Source organism: Podarcis erhardii (genome assembly GCF_964252035.2).
Source record: "Podarcis erhardii genome assembly, chromosome: 3".
In the NCBI taxonomy this organism is placed as follows: domain Eukaryota; kingdom Metazoa; phylum Chordata; class Lepidosauria; order Squamata; family Lacertidae; genus Podarcis; species Podarcis erhardii.
This window is the reverse complement of record NC_138507.1, coordinates 29890243-29911130: the sequence shown is the minus strand read 5'-3', so window position 1 is coordinate 29911130 and position 20888 is coordinate 29890243. Positions and strand designations below refer to the sequence as shown.

The 20888-nt window shown below is 42.8% G+C and overlaps 1 protein-coding gene across 1 annotated transcript in view; it reads left to right on the top strand.

Moving 5' to 3' along the window:
• The first annotated feature begins 1700 nt into the window (after positions 1-1700).
• The window catches only part of NOL10 (nucleolar protein 10), a 41356-nt gene continuing 22168 nt past the window's right edge, over positions 1701-20888 (top strand). The window contains exons 1-11 of the mRNA XM_081857035.1: positions 1701-1824; positions 4161-4206; positions 4776-4874; positions 6456-6533; positions 8524-8561; positions 9336-9472; positions 10160-10225; positions 10805-10865; positions 12328-12413; positions 12592-12670; positions 15295-15444. Coding sequence (XP_081713161.1) covers positions 1759-1824; positions 4161-4206; positions 4776-4874; positions 6456-6533; positions 8524-8561; positions 9336-9472; positions 10160-10225; positions 10805-10865; positions 12328-12413; positions 12592-12670; positions 15295-15444 — 906 coding nt within the window. The 5' untranslated portion in view covers positions 1701-1758. The remainder of the gene's footprint in view (positions 1825-4160; positions 4207-4775; positions 4875-6455; positions 6534-8523; positions 8562-9335; positions 9473-10159; positions 10226-10804; positions 10866-12327; positions 12414-12591; positions 12671-15294; positions 15445-20888) is intronic.

Here is a 20888-nt window from a genome sequence, read left to right as displayed (position 1 = left end):
CAAAGGAGGGGGAGTACAAGGGAGGGAGCTAAAAATACAGCTTTGTGTGACTCCAAATATTTTCTTTATATGAACCCAGAGAAGCTCCCTTGATGAAAATCCTAATCCTGTGGTCATGTGGGGCTTAGGTGGGGAGATGCTGTAGTGTCTGTCTCCATATATAAGGCAGGTCAGCAGGCCAATTAAATTATTATGCCTATAAGGTAAAGGTAAAGGACCCCTGGACGGTTTTGTTGTTCTTGTTTAGTCGTTTAGTCGTGTCCAACTCTTCGTGACCCCATGGACCAGAGCATGCCAGAGTCTTCCACAGCCTCCCACAGTTTGGTCAAACTCATGCTGGTAGCTTCGAGTTAAGTCCAGTCAAAGGTGACTATGGGGTTGTGGTGCTCATCTTGCTTTCAGGCTGAGGGAGCTTGCGTTTGTGCACAGACAGCTTTCCGGGTCATGTGGCCAGCATGACTAAACTACTTCTGGTGCAACAGGACACAGTGACAGAAGCCAAAGCGCATGGAAACAGAGTTTACCTTCCTGCCGCAGTGGTACCTATTTATCTACTTGCACTGGTGTGCTTTTGAACCGCTAGGTTGGCAGGAGCTGGGACAGAGCAATGGGAGTTCACCCCATTGCACAGATTCGAACTGCCAACCGATCGGCAAGCCCAAGAGGCTCAGTAGTTTAAACCACAGCACCACCTGCTCCCATTTTTTACCTTATTATGCCTATAGGACTGCCTCTCCCCATATGAACTGACCTTGACCCTGCAATCATCATCTGTTAACCCGAAGGTTGGTGGTTTGAGCTCCCCCCTCCTTCCAGGCACGGCTGTAGGCAGGGGGTCGGAAAAGGTCCCTTCCAACTCTCTACAATTCTGATTCTGTATGAGATCCTTATTCACGTGCCTCCTCTGCAAGAGGTCCAGAGGGCCGCAACACGTGTAAGGGGCCTTTTCTGTGGTAGCTCCCCGCTTGTGGAATGTTCTCCCTAGGGAGGCTCACTTAGTGCCTTCCTTATGTATCTTTAGGAGTCAGGCAAAAAGGTTTCATCTTCCCTCAGGCCTTTGGCTAATTAAACAAATCTATGACCTTTTAAAAAGTGTGGTGTTATTGTTTCATTAGTATATTATGTATTTTTGTGTTTTTATACTGTAAACTGCCCTGTGATCCTCAGATGGATGAAATTTAATAATAATAATACAATTATAGTGATAGTGATAGCAGACCCTCCAAGTGTCTGTATTTTCCAGGGACGTCCCTAATTTAGAGAAGGCACCCCAGTTTCAGATTTGATCCTGGAATGTCCCATTTTTCCTTAGGATGTCCCTATATTCATTGCAGAAATGCTGGAGGGTATGGAGTTATCCGACCCCCAAGCTATCTGAAGGCAATAAATACAGTACAATGGACAAAAGTGCAAAGATTCACAAAATGTTTAAGGGTATACTCCCGGGAAAAAAGGACTGATTCATAGGGATGGTTTTTTTAAATGTTTAATGTATTATTATGTTTTTATATATGTTGGAGGCTGCCCAGGCCACCCAGTCAGATGCGTAGAGCATAAACAGTAAAATGACCATTACAGAAAGGAGCAGTCCCTATTTCCTCTGGAGTAAATGTGTGGGAGGGAAGGACTGCCAGTGTGTAACTTCCTGCTTATCTAGGGTTTTTTTTTTTTCCTGCCTCTGAATTCTATGACCGGATGTGTTCCTCTCTGACCCCGGAAGTGAAGCCCTCTTGCCGTCGCTCAGGAGGAAAAAGAAGCATGCAGGTCTCCAGCCTCAACGAGGTGAAGATCTACAGCTTGAGCGCCGGACGGAGCCTGCCTGAGGTGAGAACACCGGAGCCCCGCCTGCCTCTCTCTCCCCCCCGTCGGTTCCCCCTCGCGCGCCTCCTTCCTCTACCCACGAGCGAGCTCCTTCCCACGCGCCCCGTGCCTTCCCTTCTCTCTCCCTTCTCTTCCTCCACCCCTTTTTCAGTTCCCGATGGATGCGCAGAAAGTACATAGGTACCAACAGGGGTCTGTAAATGATCCCGAGCGACTGCTAAGCATCTCTTGCTTTCTGCACCCTTTTATTTTTTATATATAATTTTTTATTAGGTTTTTTTAAAACATATTTTCAACAGTAATTAAACGTACTTTTACATCTTATTCAAATTTTTGACTTCCATCAATACTGTCTGAAAAATTCCCAATCTAATCTCTCAGTATGCATTTATTATCTTCCCTATTACATTTCAAACTCATAGCCAATATCTCTATCTTTTTCTACTTTGTAACACTTCGTATATTTCTCCTTACAAAACTTATTGTAGTCCTACTAGCGTAATTTCTTGATTACAGTTGCTCTTCAAATAATTCATATACTTCTTCCAATCTTCTGTAAATCTCTAGTCCCGCAGGTTTCAAATCCTTCCTGTCATTTTGTCCAATTCTGTTTTCTGCACCCTTTTAAAGAGGCACAAGTCACATCCATAACACCAAATTTTAAAGCACGTGGGTTCCCCGTCCTCCTCGCGAAAAGAATCCTGCAAGGTTTTTTCTTTTCTTAATGTTGGACGGACAGTCATTTATTTTATTTTAAACAGCTCCTTCCTGCATTGGCTACTCAGTTTGCTGGGTCTGCTGGCTGAAAAAAATAATAATTAAAAATTTGCATTTGCCTAGTGTGCACAAGCTTCTAAGCTCGGAACAGTTGCTTGTTCGCTTGCTTTCATTTTTCTGAGCAAAACAGCTGGGGAGCTTAAAGTTTCATTACCAGTGGGAGTGTCTGTTTGTAGCAGGTTGCTATACATATTTATTCTAAAATATTGTGGAATTTTAGTGGTGTGCCTGGGTGCCTAGGTCAGTGGCTGTTCAGCAGTACATTTGAATGCTCAATCTAAGACACATTTCACAGATCATCATCATCGTTTGATTTGCCATGCCACCTTTCCGTATTCAAAACCATGCCCATGAAATGTGTCTTTTGGTCTCTGCTACAGCACAGTGATCTTTGTTGTAAACAAAATCTCTGCCCTTTTTCCCTTACGGGGTATCCATGAGCCCATATAGAGTCCTTATGTAGGTTCCTTATTGGTAGGAGAAAATAACAGAGGCCAACTAGAGCATATTGAGAAGCAAAGCAGCTAGTAAGCTTGATATTTATTGATCTGCTGCAACAGGGTGCTCCCCTCACACAGGAAAGGAGGAGGAACCCAGAACAATGGTGTGCAAGGCCTTTATGACTTTTGAAATTGCCACCCTGTAAATCAAGACCACCCCCAGAAACATCATACATACATCACAGAAGGGGTGTAAACTAAGACCACCCCCAGATACATCATACCTACATCACAGAAAAGGCGGTCTAAAACAGAAATTTGAATGTTTTTCCTGTTTGCCAGGTTATCTGATTGCCTTTCCTGATTGCCTTCCCTGATAGTCTGTCACCCATTATCTGATTGCCTTTCTTAATAGTCTGTCACCCATGAAAATGCTGATTTCTCAATTCCTGAGTCAATGGGAAGGCTCCCTGACCTCCCCCCCCCTTGCAGGGAAAACATTTGGTCAGTTTGGGAATCAAAATGGTTTCAGGTCAGTCTTCCTGTACGTGCTTAGTTGGTACACTTATGAACATTACCATATATCTAAGACCTCAAAATTCCTATCACATCTTCAAAGTGATTTTCTCTGTTTTATATTGATTTAGTACTGGAACTTTTAACTACCCTGCTGCATAATTGTTTGTTTGCTTGCATTTATTGCATTTTGTTTTTAACCTCATATGGACTGCATGGGAGCTCTTTGGCTGAACTTCCTTAAATATATGTGAAATAGGGCTTATAGAGCATAATAGTTTGATTATCAATCTTATTTTGAAGGCTATATAGTACCATCTCTGTTTTTAATAAACAGAGTTTTTAATAATATAGTAATAAATTTTATTTATATCCCGCCCTCCCCAGCCATAACCGGGCTAACATCAAAATATAAATACATTATAACATACAATTCAGCAATCGACTGAAATACAGCTTAAGATCGGATAAAAATCAAATAAGATTAGAAGGCAACTCGTAAATTATGACTATGGGGTCTGGGAACCTTTGTACTCACCAGGCTCAGCTATTTATATTTTTGCCCATTTAACACTAACCCTCTATGTTCTTTTCTTTTTCTTACAGTGGCTTTCTGATAGAAAGAAGAGAGCACTGCAAAAGAAAGATGTTGGTGAGTTACCCTCATTGTACAATGTAAAGGGCACTGCAAGATTAGCTTGGGTGCCATTACTGTTTTCAAAGAGTCATCTGATGGTGCTTAGCTGGAAGGGGGTTGCTTGGATCTTGCCTTAAAGCTGGAACAGTTTGTTTTATGCTAAACTTTAAGCCAGGCATGGGAAACTAGTGACACGCTGAATGGTGCTGGACTACAGCTTTGATTCTCTCCGACTATTGCCTATTCCGGCATAAATCAGGAAAAAGAAAACATGGCATCTCTTCTTGCCATCTTCTCGGACTGAAAAGCAAAAGCAATACAGAGCGGAAGTTCGGCTCACGCCAGCAATCTGTGCTGGAATGTAAACAGACATGTGGCACGCAACAATCCCATGTCTGCAGCAAAAGGTGGAATGGAATCCCAACAGGAAGATGGAGTCCAAGAGCATTAGGGCACCCCTTTCCCCCATCCCTACGTTCAGCTTTTTTCCCCTTAAGTACTTTTGGCAGTACTTTTGGAATTGAAAACTTTTTATTGTGATGTGTTGATTAGGCAATGTTTCATTTAACTTTTTTATTTTAAAGGTATTTCTAGGAGAATTGAACTTATCCAAGATTTTGACATGCCTGCTGTTAGCTCCAAGATCAAGGTATCACGGGATGGGCAGTACGTGATGGCAGCTGGTGAGTATGCGAACATTCAGGTTTTTTCAGTCTGCTGCTAGCTGTAACAGTGTGTCTGCACTGAGTTGTAAAGCACTAGTAACTCTCGCATTGGATATATTATGGTTGAGGAAGACTGGGCTCTGAGATTGAAACTTCTGTTGGACAGCAAAGCTAGTAGCTGGCAAAGGATAGCATGGCAGGAAGCATATCTTTGTTTGAGGGCTTAAAATTTCCTTTTGTAGTATTAAAATGGGACTTTGGGGACCTGCAAACAATGAGTTAGATTCAGAAAAGGTATGTCTCAATCCAAGTTCACCCCTCCCAGTGATAAGGCTTTATGGTGTTACCGCAGCATCCACAGGCCCACTGTTCACAGCAACAGAGGGTGTGGGGACAGGATGATCAGCCCCAAATTGGGCCTAGTGCCATCATGTAATGGTAGTGAGATTGCCTCAGGATCCAACCACATTTTGGGGTTTCTGCTGGCTCCTACTGACAGGAATCCCAGCAGTGGGCTTCCTTTCAACATGTTTGGCAGCTGGCAGGGGGCGATCCCCTCCCAAACTCAGCATAAGGCTGGGAGCTATTGGATTGTTTGGTTAGTTGCACTCAGATGTCCTTCAGTTCAGTGGTACAAGTTAGTTATGACTCAATTTGGATTGATTACAATTGGAACAAAGCACAGCTAACTGAGTCTGGACTCAATATCATATCTCACTTACCTTCTAGTCCCTTCTGCTCATTTACAACACTTGCGTGTTGCAATCACATCCCTCCAGAGTATCATCTCTCCATAGTTTAGAGCAGGGGTCAGCAAACTTTTTCAGCAGGGGGCCAGTCCACTGTCCCTCAGACCTTGTGGTGGGCCGGACTGTATTTTAGAGGGGGGGAAATGAACGAATTCCTATGCCCCACAAATAACCCAGAGATGCATTTTAAATAAAAGGACACATTCTACACATGTAAAAACACGCTGATTCCTGGACCGTCCGCGGGCTGGATTTAGAGGGCAATTGGGCTAGATCTAGCCCCCGGCCGTAGTTTGCCTACCCATGGTTTAGGCAGGGGTGCCCAAACTTTTTTCAAAGAGGGCCAAATTTAATGTAGTGAACATGCGTAAGGGCCAACTGAAGTTGTTGAGCTTTTTTTGGGATTTTACCCCAGGAAATAAACTGCTACAGGGGCTGGATTAAACCAACCGGCAGGCCAGATTAGGCCCCTGAAACAGACTTTAGACATGCCTGGTTTAGAGAGTCTTCCATGAATCCAAGAGTGAAGGTTTTCAGTGGGTAACCTCTGCTTGTAGAGGCTTGCTGCGCAATAGAGGATCTCCCTGCTCAATCAGGATCCTAAAAATAAATTGTGCCACACTCCTAAAAATAAGTTATATTGGTTGATTGGTGTTATTGTCACGAAGGAACAAAAAAACACACTTATAGGGGCAGAGTTGCAGCTCTTTTTGAACAACCATTCATGTCCAGGTAAGAAACTTTTCCAAGACCCGAATCATATTTTCTCTGTGAGACAAATCAATTCAAGAGTATTAAAGCAAAATTTCTCACATGTCAAAAACACTATTTTATTTTGTGTTTTGAACAGGGACGTACAAACCAAGGATTCGATGTTACGATACTTACCAGTTATCGATGAAATTTGAAAGATGCATAGACGCTGATGGTAAGTAAACCCTAATTATGATGGAAACTAATATATAAAACATATCAACAGGGCAGTAGAAAACAGTACAATCCTATGCATCTTTATTAGGAGGGAAATCCCACTTCGTACAATGTTATAATATTGAGCTAAGTTGCTTTGTGACTCTAAAAAAAATAAAAAGCAACCAACGAACATAACAAACGATAACTCAGTAGTATTATAGCTGGACTTATTCACAGATAAGTGTGTGTATCATTCTTCTACAACCTGATGCCCTCCAGATCTTTTTGATTACAGTTCCCACCATCCTTAGCCATTGACCATGCTTACTGAGACTGATGGGATTTGTAGTCCAAAAGGGCTGGAAGGCACCAGGCGGGAGAAGACTGATGTACAGAATTGCTTGCTAAGTTACTAGATCCTGTGTTGCTACTTGCCCCAATTGTGCTTTCCATGTAGATCAGGGTGGTGGTTTTTTTGAGTAGAGCACGTGCCATTTGCCTTTCTTTGGAAAGTATGTTAGTATACACATTAATGCAAAAAGTTATACATTAGTATGTATAGTCTAAAGAAATTTGAGAGTGTATTGGAGGTTGTATTTTTGTGAAATCGAGATAATGATCAGTCCTTGGCAGGATATTGTGCTACTATATTGGCTTGTGTTTGTTGCTTATCTGGAGCAAGTAGCATGGATGGTGGTAAGCTATGGTACCTGCCAAGAGTACACTGTCACATGTTTAGTGTTGCTTGAAATGGGAGCCAGCGGCAGCTGCCATCATGTTAATTCATGCATGTGGCTCTGCTTCCTTCTGTTGGAACTTGCGCTACGACCGAGCTGGAAAAGCTCATCCTCCAGTCGAGTCCTCCAGAACCACGACCTGAGCCTTTGATAAGGCTCCAAGCAAGTTCCCTCATTACACAGAGTATCCAGCAGCAGGGAAGGACGAGAAATATGAGCTACAATGTAAAGAGTTTTATTTCTAGTTACGCAGTCAGAAAAGAAACATCCTCTCTCTGTGAGAGCAACTGGAAAACAAAGAAACAGGAAACTAGTAACATCACATCCGGCTCCTGTATTCCGTGAGGCTTCCAACAGTCTGGAATGCCTGGAATGCAAAACAGAGTCTTGTGACTTCAAGCACTGCACAGTGGCAACACACAGAAACCTAACATCCTCCCCCTTTCTGTGAACACCACTGGGCAGTGTATCATGTACAATCTTAGTACAAACCCAATTTCTGTACATAGGTACAGTCTTGATCCCTTTGAACAACCTTGGACAATAAATCAGCAGGAATTTCATTACCTGGCATGTAGGTCACCGTTACGAGTCCTTTCTGAACACATTCTCTAGCATGTTGCAGCTTCAATTGCAAGTGCTTTGTGCTTTGCTTACAACCTTCAGAAGTCAGCAAAGCCAAACATGCTTTGTTATCCTGATAAACCTGGACAGTGGCAACACACAGAAACCTAACACCTTCCTGGCTATTAACAGGGATGGGGAATCTGTAGCCATTCAGATGTTTTTGGACTCCCATCAGCCCTAGCTAGCATGGTTGATAGCCAGGGATACAACATCTGGAAGGTCATCCCTGATTTGTATGCTACTGATTCTGTAAGGCAAATAGAAGTTAGCCATGGAGGTTGCAAGAGCTCGCCAACACTTCCCTTGGACCTTTGAACCCCAAAATGAGTAACAGCGGAAAACCTTCCTCCTATGGCAGGAGGATGGACTTAATAATTGGTCACTGTCCCCTTCAGTGGGCTCTCAGATCCCAGTGAGATGGTGGCATGGACAGAAACAGCACTAAGGTGGCTGTTCTCGCAGCAGACTGCAAACAGAGCATTGCTAATGGTTTTGCTTGTTTCATTACACACTCTGTCTTTGGTTTTAAGGGAAGAAGGGAGACAGACAGACAGGAGCATTGTGCGATGAAAATTGAGGTTGTGCGGTTTATTTAAGAGTTTCTTAGTGACTCCTATTTATAATTGTTTTTCATCTCCACAGTCATTACGTTTGATATTTTGTCAGATGATTACTCAAAGGTAAGTCTCCTTTTAATGTTTATATCATGTAGGAAGCTTTAGAAGAATTTGCATTTCAAAATGTTTAAAAGGATCCATCTGCTGTAGTGTGCAATTACCCGCCGTTTCCTTGAGCAACAGAAACCTGAAGGAAAATTGCTCTTTATCCTCTGCTGACATTCTTTTGAATGTCTTGTTTGTTTGTTGAAAAGCTGGAATTAAAATTATCCTCCATAGTGTGGTACATTTTTAAAAAAATAAAAAGTACTCAAGTAGCACTAAAACATTCTTACCAATGTGTAAGTTATATCTCTCCTGATGTGTCATTGATCACATGAAACAGACTTCACATAGTTGCTAAATTAGTATCATGGATGATCAATCTGCCATTATTTTGTTTACACCAGTCAAATGTATCCAAAGTTGCACTTCCATGGACTGAAAAAAACTTCCCTAAACAGGGCTGCCTTCAGATATCTTCTAAAAGCCAGCTAGTTGTTTAATTCCTTGACATCTGAAGGGAGGGTGTTCCACAGGGAGGGTGCCACTACTGAGAAGTCTGGTGGAGGGAGCTTTGGAGAAAATAGCCTCTCTTCTCACTTCTGCCTCAGAAAGCATCTAGTTTGAGGCGTGGGAGCCTCCTCTAGAATGGACACATTTGCAGAACAGCAGTTCCAGATCTGAGCCCACTTGATTATGCCTCTAGGAAAATAATCATTCCCCACTTTTAAAGGTTAAGCAAGGCGGGAGAGTTACTCCCCTCCAGATCTCAATCCTGTGCTCTATATTTTTCAGATAGTCTTTCTGCTGTGTGACAGATACGTAGAATTTCATTCCCAACATGGCCGTTACTACAGGACAAGAATACCAAAGTTTGGTAGAGATTTCTCATATCATTATCCATCATGTGACTTATACTTTGTAGGAGCAAGGTATTTAAGATGAGCTGATTCCTTCCTTAACTGTGCATACATTTTTATTTAGTTTTTATGATGAATATCCTACAAAAGCAGATTTACTAAACATTCATAAATATATTGGGAGAGAACTCTGAATGAGTAGTTCACAAAACAAATGAGTTTTGTTGGAAATATTTTGTAGGAAGTGGTTAAGCTGAATTGTTGAGAAGCTCTGTTAAAAAGCAATTGAGTTCTGAAAAATATGTGGGCCATTTCAATTTTATTGTAATTTAGTGATGGTTTTAAGTTTATTTTAGGAATTTTAAGGCATTTGAAAAGCATTTAATTGTGTGAAACCAAAAACCCGTTGAAAAAGCCTGCAAGCACCTTTTTCTGCCCCATCCTTCTAGTAACGTTTCAATGATGTCTTTATGACGTTCCCAGGTCACTTCCAGGTTTGGCGCTGTACATGTATATGTGATCACACACATATCATTTGTGCCTAAAATGGGTGTTGCCTGTACACTAAATGAAAATAGGGAGAAGGAGGGGTTGGAATTGACTACTTGCTGCTGCAACGTAAGAAAAGAGTAGATTTATTTATGACTTGGGCATATGTAGACATACATACATTTATATGAATGTTAAATATATACACTTATTGTCACTTACTCTTATCGAAAGGGAAATGTGTAAGTACAGTTGTTGTTGTTGTTGCAGCTCTGAAATATACAGGCTAAATCTGGAACAAGGAAGGTACCTGAATTCCTTACAGACCGACGCTTCGTGAGTATCTTCAGTTCACTAGGTGCATCTTATTCCAGCAGGTGGAGCCACAGGATTGATTTTTTTTAAAAAAATTGTCATAAGATCTGTAATCTGAATATCCCAAATGCATTGCAGATTGCACTTATAAATTGGGGGTGCTCTGTTTATATTTTAAAGTATAATGTCTACTTTAATTACTCTAATAAACAAAGGTTTTAATATTTCCATTCATTAAGTTGCTCAGTCGAGAAAATACCTCATTGGATATTTTGAAGTATCTTAGAAGAAGATGGCAAATAGTTTTAAATAGGTGCAACCGATAAACCAATAGACCTGCTATCTGCGATGAATTGTTCTTTGTTTCAAATTTGCATAGCCGTTAGTTATGCTTTTAGTTATACTTCCTAACAGAACCAAAATATAGTGATTAAAATATAGCGATTGAACAAAGAAACACTGCACGTAAAATTGCATTTACTCTTCGTAGCCTTATAGGTTTGAGTTGATTTTAGAACATTTCACAGATGGTATTAGCTTGCTTATTTTAATATTTTATCTCCCTGTCAGTCATTAAATTTCTTTTTCCTTCTCCTCTAGGGAGAATCACGTCTGTGACATAAATCCTGCACATGGTTTATTTGCCACTGGCACGGTTGAGGTAAATGTTTCACCTTACTAAGAAATATAGCACCATTTTCTGTTTAAAAAACAAGATCATTGACACAGGACTGCAATATCCTGTATACTAATAGCAAATTCATTCTCTGAGTGTGGCTCATTATGAAGCCAAAGTAGTTCCTCCCCTGAAAAAGGAGGCGGTAATACCAGGCTTGGAAGAACCCAATCAGCGTTGGAGTAGTTCAGAGAATATTTCAAGGCTGGGGACTCTAACAAGGGAGGAACTCCAAAATAGATTAACTTTTGGAGGGAAGAAAATGGAAAACCTTGTGGAAGGAACCGTACTGCAATGGAGTGTGTGTTGTAGAAAAGGCATGGCTGGCTGACAGCAATCCTACATAGAAAGATCTCACACTGCAACATTTTGTTGTGCCAATTTATTACAGGAGGCATTCAAAAAAATATACACCAAAATGCAGCAGAATATATTTCCATCACATTTACTAAGGTTGCAGTTCTTTTCTTATTTGCTTGGGACTGACTTCTGAGCAGATATGCACAGATTTCTCTGTAAATTTAGGGAAACCAATCCTGCGTGCAAAGGACACAAGATGTGTTGGGCATCATGACATCGGGTATGTCAACTGAAGAAGAGGAATAGCTCTTTGGGAGGTCAAAACAGTGAGGCTCCATTGAGGTGCTATATCACTAGGGAGCAGCGGAGTTGTTGTGACGATGGAGACGAAAGACAGGAGAATAAACCTTCTGTTGAGTTGTGATGCATTTGCATTGTGCACCATTGACAATGCTGCTTCAGCAGGCTCAGGCATGCTTTTGAGGAGTGGGCATGGCATAATTGCAGGGTGAAATAATGGTTTACTGCCAGTCTGTGTCCTTTGGTTTAACGTGGGCCCTGTTTAAAACGAGGCAATCGTTGCCATGCTAGCAATGTTTCTGCCATGGATATGTGCCATTCAAGGGCACTTTCACCCCATCTTCCCAAGGGTCAAAGTTTTCTTTTTCAAAGTGCTTATTTACACTGGGAGCGGGGCTGGGAGAGCCTTCTATTGGCGTCTTCTCTAAAGTGACAAAAAGGCAGAAAGCAAGTGGATGGTTGTGGGGAGTTGCTGAGGCTGTGCTGGGAATCTATGTTTTCTATGAGTCCCCTATTTTTAACCTGGATGGAGCCCAGCAGCAGACTCTGCCAACTCTGGTATGTAATAGAGCTGGTTCACATGCTGCAACATGTGTCATGTCTGTAGTCCCAGCTGTTGACTCACCCCAGCCCGCCCCAGCCCCGGGTTACATAAGGAATTGCTCATTGCAAGTATGTGAAGATCAGATTGTTTTTAAATGCAACAAAAAAAACTGAAAGCCTAGGAATCAGTCTTTCGAGACTGAATGCTAAATAAGTGGCTTCAATAAACGGCAGATGAGTAAACTGATGAAAGCATGGTGAATTGTTTGAAAGCACTAAATGGTATTTTCTTTGCTTTCCTCAGGGGAAGGTGGAATGCTGGGACCCTAGAACAAGAAACAGAGTCGGGGTGCTGGATTGCGCTTTAAGCAGTGTGACAGCTGATAAGGAGTATGGAAAATATATTTATCTTGCCTCTTAACTTAAGTAAATTTTCTTAAGTAACATTTTTTTTTTTTACATGCTGCAGCTTTTCAGAATTACGTACCATCCTTTGGTTGGTGCTGAGCCTTAAGAGTTAATGATTATGGCAATTAACTAGAATGAGGTTTTTCTCAAATTCTTTCAGGATAGATGGTCTGCCATCTATTTCGGCCCTGAAGTTTGATGGAACATTGAATATGGCTGTTGGAACATCCACGGGACAGGTAGCTATGCTGTCAGCTTAGTTGCTATGGGCTTTGTGCTACATTTATGTGCTGAGCTAGGGCCACATTGTCAGATTCTTAAATGTCACATGTAAATAATAAATAATGGTTTACTCGGAACATGGTTGAGATCTTCTTTCTAGCAAGGGCCTTAGTGCTACATCCAAACAAATTTTGTGGTTTGTTTCACTCCAAACAAGCCACGAGGTTAAGCCAAAGTTTATCTGAGTGAAACAAACCACAAAATCTTGTTTGAGCATAATGCTAAGCCGGGTATTGTGGTTTGTTGCTGCTGCTGGCTAGAGAGCAACTGAATGTGTTCATCGTAAACCATTAACTATGGTTTACCTTTATGTGCAAACTGGGCTGGTGTGCAAGACTGTGTCCAGGTCTTCTATTGGCATATAAATTGTGGGCCATACGTTCTGTGGAATGTGTCAAATCGATCTTGAGCTGCATGTGATCAAAGTAGGAGACACTGTGTGATGGGGGACCCTGTTGACGCTTTGCAGTTGAAATTGCCTCCTGCCTCACCTTCCCAAGGAAGTTTCAGTTCCAATGCAACTAGTGCTCATTTGTTTCATGCTGTGCTTTTCTTTAGGGCAGGTATAGGGAACCTGTGGCTCTCCAGAAATTGCCAAACTACAACTTCCACTAGCTCTAGCAAGCATGGCCAATGAACAGGGATGATGGGACTTGTAGTTCAATAACATCTGGGGAGCAGTAGATTCCCCCACCATGGATTGCCCCCAAAAAGTTCAACAACTTTTTTGGCAAATTCCCCCCCAAAACTGAACAACTTTAAAATACTGTTTCCTTAATTTTGGGCTCCCAAAAGTAGGAGTCTTGTTATACATGGAAAACTATGGCAATCTGTTGCACGCCCAGTTTGGTGATGGTTTGCTGTCTATATGCTCGTGTTACAAAGGTTCCCCATATGGGGAACTGATAGCAACATTGTCTTGATTTCTGTATAGCAAGTTGCTTTGAGGCGTTTTTGTGGATCAGTGTTAATAATTGTAGTAGTAGTAGTAATAATAATAATTGCAGAGGAGGATGGATTTATTTCTTCAAATGTTTAAGAGTGAATGAAATATAAATGTTTTTTATATGGAGGCACAGTAGTGCAAGGCCAGACTCATAAGTGGATGATTCTAAGATTAGCTTGTTACAACCTGACCAATTCCACACACACCTCTTCTTTTCAACCACGCGACATACAAATGGGGGATTTGTAAAGCATACAGTGGGATGAGAATTTGGCAGATCTGGGGGTTCAACAGCTTTTCTGCTGCCCTGCAGGCTGAAAAATGTGAGTTATGCTAAGTTCAAACATGAGTTATGCTTAAGAAAAGCTAAAAGTTGCGTTCTCACACAAGCCAAACTATGGCTTAGTGTGAATGTACTGGCTCCTGAAGAGGAGATCACACCCATTTTGCTCTGTCTTACCATGATGTGCAAACCAGGACAAAGCTTAAAACTGCTTCTCTGCTCTGTTCATCTATAGAGATCTTTTCTTTTTATAGATCTCAGTGTTTGAAGGCTCATGCTTAATTCTTACAGAATAAACACATCTCGTGATTCTATGACGCTGTTATTCGTTCCTCTTCAGAAATACTGTGGAAATCCTCTATATTTATCTGATAATTATTCACCTATTGAAAACTTAACATACCGTATTTTTCGCACCATAGGGCGCACATAGTTTTGGGAGACGGAAAACAAGAAAAAATTATTCTGAACCCCAGAAGCCAGAACAGCAAGAGGGATCTGGCTTCCGGGATACCGTGTGGCTGTTCTGGCTTCTGGGGTAAGCGCGACAAGCCTCTTCAGGGCAGCGGGATGAAGGCTCCCCCTGCCCAAAGAGGCTGCGCAGGGCTAAAGCAGAAGCCAGGACAGACGCGTTGCTCAAGGGGCGCTGCGCCTTCTCTCTCTCTCTCTCTGCGTAGCGCCCCTCCTTCACAGGAGAGGCGCTGCGCAGAGAGGGAGAAGGGGTAGCGCCCTTCAGGGAAGCTGGAGAAGGAACAGAAGGAGACCCTTCTGTTCCTCCTCCGGCTTCCAGGACAGGCGCGTTGCTCAAGGGGCGCTGCTCCTTCTCTCTCTCTCTCTGCGCAGCGCCTCTCCTTCAGCGCTGCGCAGAGAGGGAGAAGGGGCAGCGCCCTTCAGCGAAGCTGGAGAAGGAACAGAAGGAGACCCTTCTGTTCCTCCTCCGGCTTCCAGGACAGGCGCGTTGCTCAAGGGGCGCTGCGCCTTCTCTCTCTCTCTGCGCAGCGCCTCTCCTTCACAGGAGAGGCGTTGCGCAGAGAAGGAGAAGGGGCAGCGCCCTTCAGGGAAGCTGGAGAAGGAACAGAAGGAGACCCTTCTGTTCCTCCTCGGGCTTCGCTGGACAGGCGCGTCACTGCAAAGTGGGAGGAGGAACAGGAGACCCTTCTGTTCCTCCTCCGCTTCCAGGACAGGCACGTCGGGGCGAAGCCAAGGAGCCTGCATTCGCTCCATAGGACGCACACACATTTCCCCTTCATTTTTGGAGGGGGAAAAGTGCGTCTTATAGAGCGAAAAATACAGTAATTTTTAGACCTTTTGAATGTTGAACATGTAATCCAGTGACCTTTACTTGTTTCCAGGTTCTTTTTTATGACCTCCGATCAAGCAGCCCATTAATAGTGAAGGATCACCAATATGGCCTGCCTATCAAATCAATCCAGTTCCACAATTCATTAGATTTAATTATTTCTGCTGATTCAAGAATCATAAAGCTATGGAACAAGGACACAGTAAGTCAAATTCCTTTTGTCTTTCTTTTGAGTTTCTCCTTTGATTTCCCATTCCATTATAAATTTTTTCTAATATTTCCAGAAGTATCACTCCAAAAAAACTTGTGTCTCCCTGGGAGAATCCTTTGTGGGGCTGGGAGAAGGGTAGTCACTTTCCGCCAACCCCATTCCATGTGACTCTAATCTGGATCCAACCCATAGACTGCAGCCCAGTGCATGTTTGTGCGGATGTGTTTAATTCTGTATTCGAATGTGACCGTCTTGCAGTCCTAGGCAACAAGAATCAATATATTTTGTCTCTCCAAATTGCACCTGCAAGAGTTCAAAGTGGCTTGTGGAGTGCCAAATGAGGAGATTTCTGGCTGCAAGGCAGATGCAGTTGTTCTTCCTTGGCAGGTGATGTGTTCCCACTGGCCTCTCCTCTGATGCTGGTTCCTTTAACTGTCTCTGGCTGGAAATCAGTGGCGAAAAGAGGAAGGGTGTGTGGCAGAGAGGACCTACAGAGACTTGCCTGCAGCGGGGGAGCATCCAGCTCTTTTGTTTTCCAAAAGCGCGGAGGTGGGGGAAGACCCTTCCTCCTGTTAATTACCAAGGCGGAAGGCAGCAGAAGTGGGTGGGGTGGCAAAATTAAACAGGGCGGGAAAGGAAGCACCCAGGAGGGAGGTGAAGCTGTCAACCACACAAGGGGGAAAAAGGGAGGAGTGCAAAAGGAAATAAACTGCTTTGTACCCTTTTATCTGCTTAATTAGCTGAATCATTGAAGATTCAGCATTGAACAGGTTTAGGCCAGATCTCTCTCTTTCCACTCCGAATCAATGGCCACTTTAAGTCTGTACTTTCTTGCTTCTACAGCCTAGCTGCTCTGTCCACCCCTGACTTTTTATTTTCTTCAAAAAGTTTTATTGATTTTCACAAAATTAAAAAACACACTAACAAATAAACAGACAAACATAAATCATATCCTTATTAAAACTAATCTCCTTAACATTGTTAAGTGACTTCCTCGTATCCGCCTAGTTGAATTTCAGTGGATATCATTTTCACAGTTTTCCAAATCAAAGTTCTTAAAATCTTAACTTAATCACTTAACATCAGTCTTTCTTCCCAATTCAGCATTATACATAATAAATCCTCATATTACTTATTTATACCCTAAGCTAAGCTTTTTCCAATTATTCTAACTTGATGTATTTAACTAAGTAGTCATTAAATTTTGTCCATTCTTCCTGATACTCCTCCTCATTCTGATCAGTTCGGCTAGCTCCGAAATGTCCATCATCTTCATCTGCCATCCTTCCACAGTTGGTAGTTCTTGCATTTTCCACTTCTTAACTAGTAATATTCGAGCAGCAGTTGTGGCATACAAAAATAATTTAACATTTTTCTTGGGCAAATCCAAACCTGTTATTCCAAGGAGAAAGACCTCTGGTTTCTTTACAAATGTATATTTCAACATTTTTTTCAATTCATTATAAATCTTTCCCCAGAAGTCTTTCACCTTGGGGCAAGTCCACCACGTGTGATAAAAGGTTCCTTCTTTTTCTTTACATTTCCAACATAGGTTATCACAGTTATGATAAATCTTTGCTAGTTTGACCCCTGGACTTTGGTGTGGTTTTCCCTCTGCTCTAATGAGGCTCAGCATCGGCCTGATGTCATGTCTGAGCCAGGGATACGGGCCTTCCTGCTGCTGTCCCAGCATGTGCCACTCAGCAGGCAAGCAACAGCCATGATTCAGCTAAGGGATGGAGAACCTATGGTCCTCCAGGTGTTGCTGCACTCCAAAATCCCATCATCCCTGGCCGATGGGAGTTGGGAGAACAACAGGATCTCAAAGGCCACCAGTTCCCCAGCCCTGATTTAGCATTCATTATCTTATTATTTACCAAGTTTATTATTTACCCAAAGGAGTCTGTGGCAGCAAACAACAGGTGATAAAACAATAAAAAGGCCTTAAAAGGCCATTGCATTTTGCTGGTACATGGGAGATCATTGCTGCGGACGGTGGAAGCGAGTTAAGGAGGAGTTAATGCCTAGAAGTGAACGACTGGGTCAGGCGACATGATGCTAGCTTCAAAGCAGCCGCTCTCCTTCCTCCTTCTGCCCCCCTCCCCACTTGCGAATCAGGACTGGTTGTGACCAAACTTCTTTTCCTTTCTACGTGAGTGATTTCCCCCTGGGATACATATGTGGAAAATGTTATAGTGGAATGGGAAATCCACACACTTCCCATGGAAGGGGGGAAAATCCATTACTTGTCTTTTCCTTAGCGGTCCAGCAAGGCCGTGTCCACACAAGGCACGAAAAGCATGAGGCCGATTCCTATCGCCACAGGCAGGAAGTTTGTCCCACCTCAGCAAAAGATTGCATGTTTGCGATGGGGGGGGGGGCTCCTCACTGGCACCTGTTAGAAGGAGGAGGCCACTTTAGGAGCCTTGCAGTCATTTCTCTCACCATTACACACAAGTTTCTTAAATGTCCCAATTTGCAACTCCATTGCAAATCCAGCCACCTAACATGCACCATTTGGGCCTTGTTTCATTTCTCAATGAAGGAGCTGATTTCCATTCTTTCTTTCACATATGCAACAACATAATCAGCCGATTGCCTTCTTTTTAATATACAGGACCTGGCTGTCAGTGGAAGGCAGTTTTATGCCAGTGGTGCAGTATGTATGTCTTGGATGTCTGTGCTTAAACACACACACAGAGCACAGCACAACACATATCCTGGTATTTTAAGAACTGCTTACTTATAGTTCTCAGTTCTTGAATTACTTGCAACTGGATCATATTTATTGCGCCTCTTAAAGTGTAGGTATACTGCAGGTCGTAAGCATTTATAAAGTCTGTATTTTTCATCAGTCTTCTTTTATATAACGAAGAGGCTGCATAGAACTTGGACGTTCAGCGTTTCTGCCCAAATGGCTATAGCGGGAAATTGCCTGAAGCGATTTGGGTGGCCTCGCCCAAGTTTATATAAAATAAAATGGAGCCTGTTGCAGACTGCTTCATCCTAACTGCAGAGTACTGGGCTAAAGAACTGCATGTCTTAACATGCACTGTTGCCTTCTGAACGGAAAAGACTGTAGCCCACACCTTGAAAGTATTAGAGAGCAAATAAGGATGCTTAAGAGCATAAGAGGAACCGTGCTGGATCAGTCCAAAGCAGGCTTCCTCAAACTCGGCCCTCTATATGTTTTTGGCCTACAACTCCCATGATCCCTATCTAGCAGGACCAGTGGTCAGGGATGATGGGAATTGTAGTCTCAAAACATTTGGAGGGCCGAGTTTGAGGAAGCCTGGTCCAAAGGCTCACAGTGACTCACTCACTGTGGGAGGCTGAAAAGCAGGAAGTGAGCACAATAGTACTCTCAATGTTCATGGTCCTCAGCAACTAGCATTCAAAGGGATGCTGAGCACAGATGGTAATATAACCATCATGGCTAGTAGCCATTGTTAGCCATACACTCCCATGAAATTATTAATTGATTTATTGATTGTATTTTTATTGGCTGCCCGATAGTCTAGGTCTCCTAGCAGCTCAAAAAGATAAAATACAATATTAAAAATTTCTCAAAACAGTTGTAGCATAGAAAAAAAACCCTTGCAGCAGTAGAGCCAGATCACAATACACACACACACACACACACACACACACACACACACACACACACACAATATCAGTGGGACTAGAAAATCGGATTTGTGAGAGCAGGGGTTTTTGAAGTCTCGGAGAGTAAAACAATCTTCCATTTGCTGCTGAAAAGACCATAAAGAAGATGGTAGCAGGCATGAGGAGAGAAGACTCCCTGGAAAAGACCCTGATGTTGGGAAAGGTGGAGGGCACAAGGAGAAGGGGACGACAGAGGAGGAGATGGTTGGACAGTGTTCTCGAAGCTACCAGCATGAGTTTGACCAAACTGCGGGAGGCAGTGGAAGACAGGAGGGCCTGGTGTGCTCTGGCCCATGGGGTCATGAAGAGTCGGACACGACTAAACAACAACAAGCCTTTCTGAAGAGGCTATTCTGTAGCTTGGGTGCCGAAAATGTCCTCTCTTATCAGTCAAGATCCAGCCAAAGCTTAAGCACTCAAGTCCTGCTGCTTTCACTGGAAGAAGTTTGATATGCTTCACTCTCCCACTGAAATGGATGGGGTGTAAGAGTGTTTCTTTTAACATCCTCTGCCCTGCAATAAAGTTTTATGCTTATGACCGTAGTACGCATTTTGCATTACAGGAATTTGGGCTCTGGTCATATTGTGTTTTTACAATGGTGTTTAACATTCAGGTGTTCTAAGTGAGAACATTATGAATGTACAAGTTGAATAATATCAGTGTTTTGTCTCCTATTTTGGAAGTGCAAGAAGGTGACTTATAATGAGCCAGATCTTTGGTGCATCTAGCTCAGTCCGTCTTGTCTGCAATGACTAGCAGTGGCTCTCCAGGGTTTCAGGCAGGGAGGGAGTCTCTCTCATCCCTACCTAGAGATGCTGAAGATGGAACCTGGGACCCTCTGCATGCAGAGCAGATAAACTCTACCACTGAATTTTACTGTTCTCCCCCAAATTCTCTCAATTTCAGTGTAAAGCAATGCATAATGGCCATGTTATTCAGTAGGCAGCAAACTGCCACTAATGCAACTGGTGCAAAATGCAAGAAGGGCCTATCAAACCTGTTCTCTTCTGCTCCTTTCCTCCCCCAGGGCCTCCCAGCACAGACAGACGGATAGTCACACACCTTCTCATCTTTCCTCTTTTGTCCTCATCTTCCTTCCTGTTCTACTTTGCTTTTTCTGGGACCCACTGATGACACCTTATTTGCAAAAGTTATAACTGTCCAGAGCAGAGCTTTTCAAACTTTGCATGTTGGCGGCACACTTTTTAGACATGCATCGTTTCGCGACACGGTAATTCAGTTTTACTAGCAAGCCAGAGGTTAAACTAACCTCTTTCCAGCCCCGGTGCAGGGAGCATTCGCATGATACACCTACACAGTGCAGCCAGCACACTAACGTGTCGCGACACACAGTTTGGAAAGCTCTGCTCCGGAGAGTTCCTCTTCTGCAGTTCAGTCCTTACCGTGCAGGAAATAAAACTTTCACGTGAGCTGACCACTTTCACAAACAGTGAATATTAGCAGGTGAAAATTATGTAAGATTCCTTTGAGAATGTCTTCAGTAAAGGCAGGCTAAAGTGCGAGTGATTCAGACTGTTTATATTTGCTTGGTTGTTGAAACCTTGTTTTTTAAAGGGGGTGGGTCCTATGTATTTTTCAATTGGAGTAAGCTGCCTTCAGAATCTGTTTGGATAGGCGAGACATGAAATATGTTAGGTCTACCACTTCTGATGGATTAATCAATCAGTTGATTAAAAACATTTTCTTCCAATTAATTAAGGTCACTCCAATTAATTGACATAGGAAAGCTGCCCAGTATCATCAACAC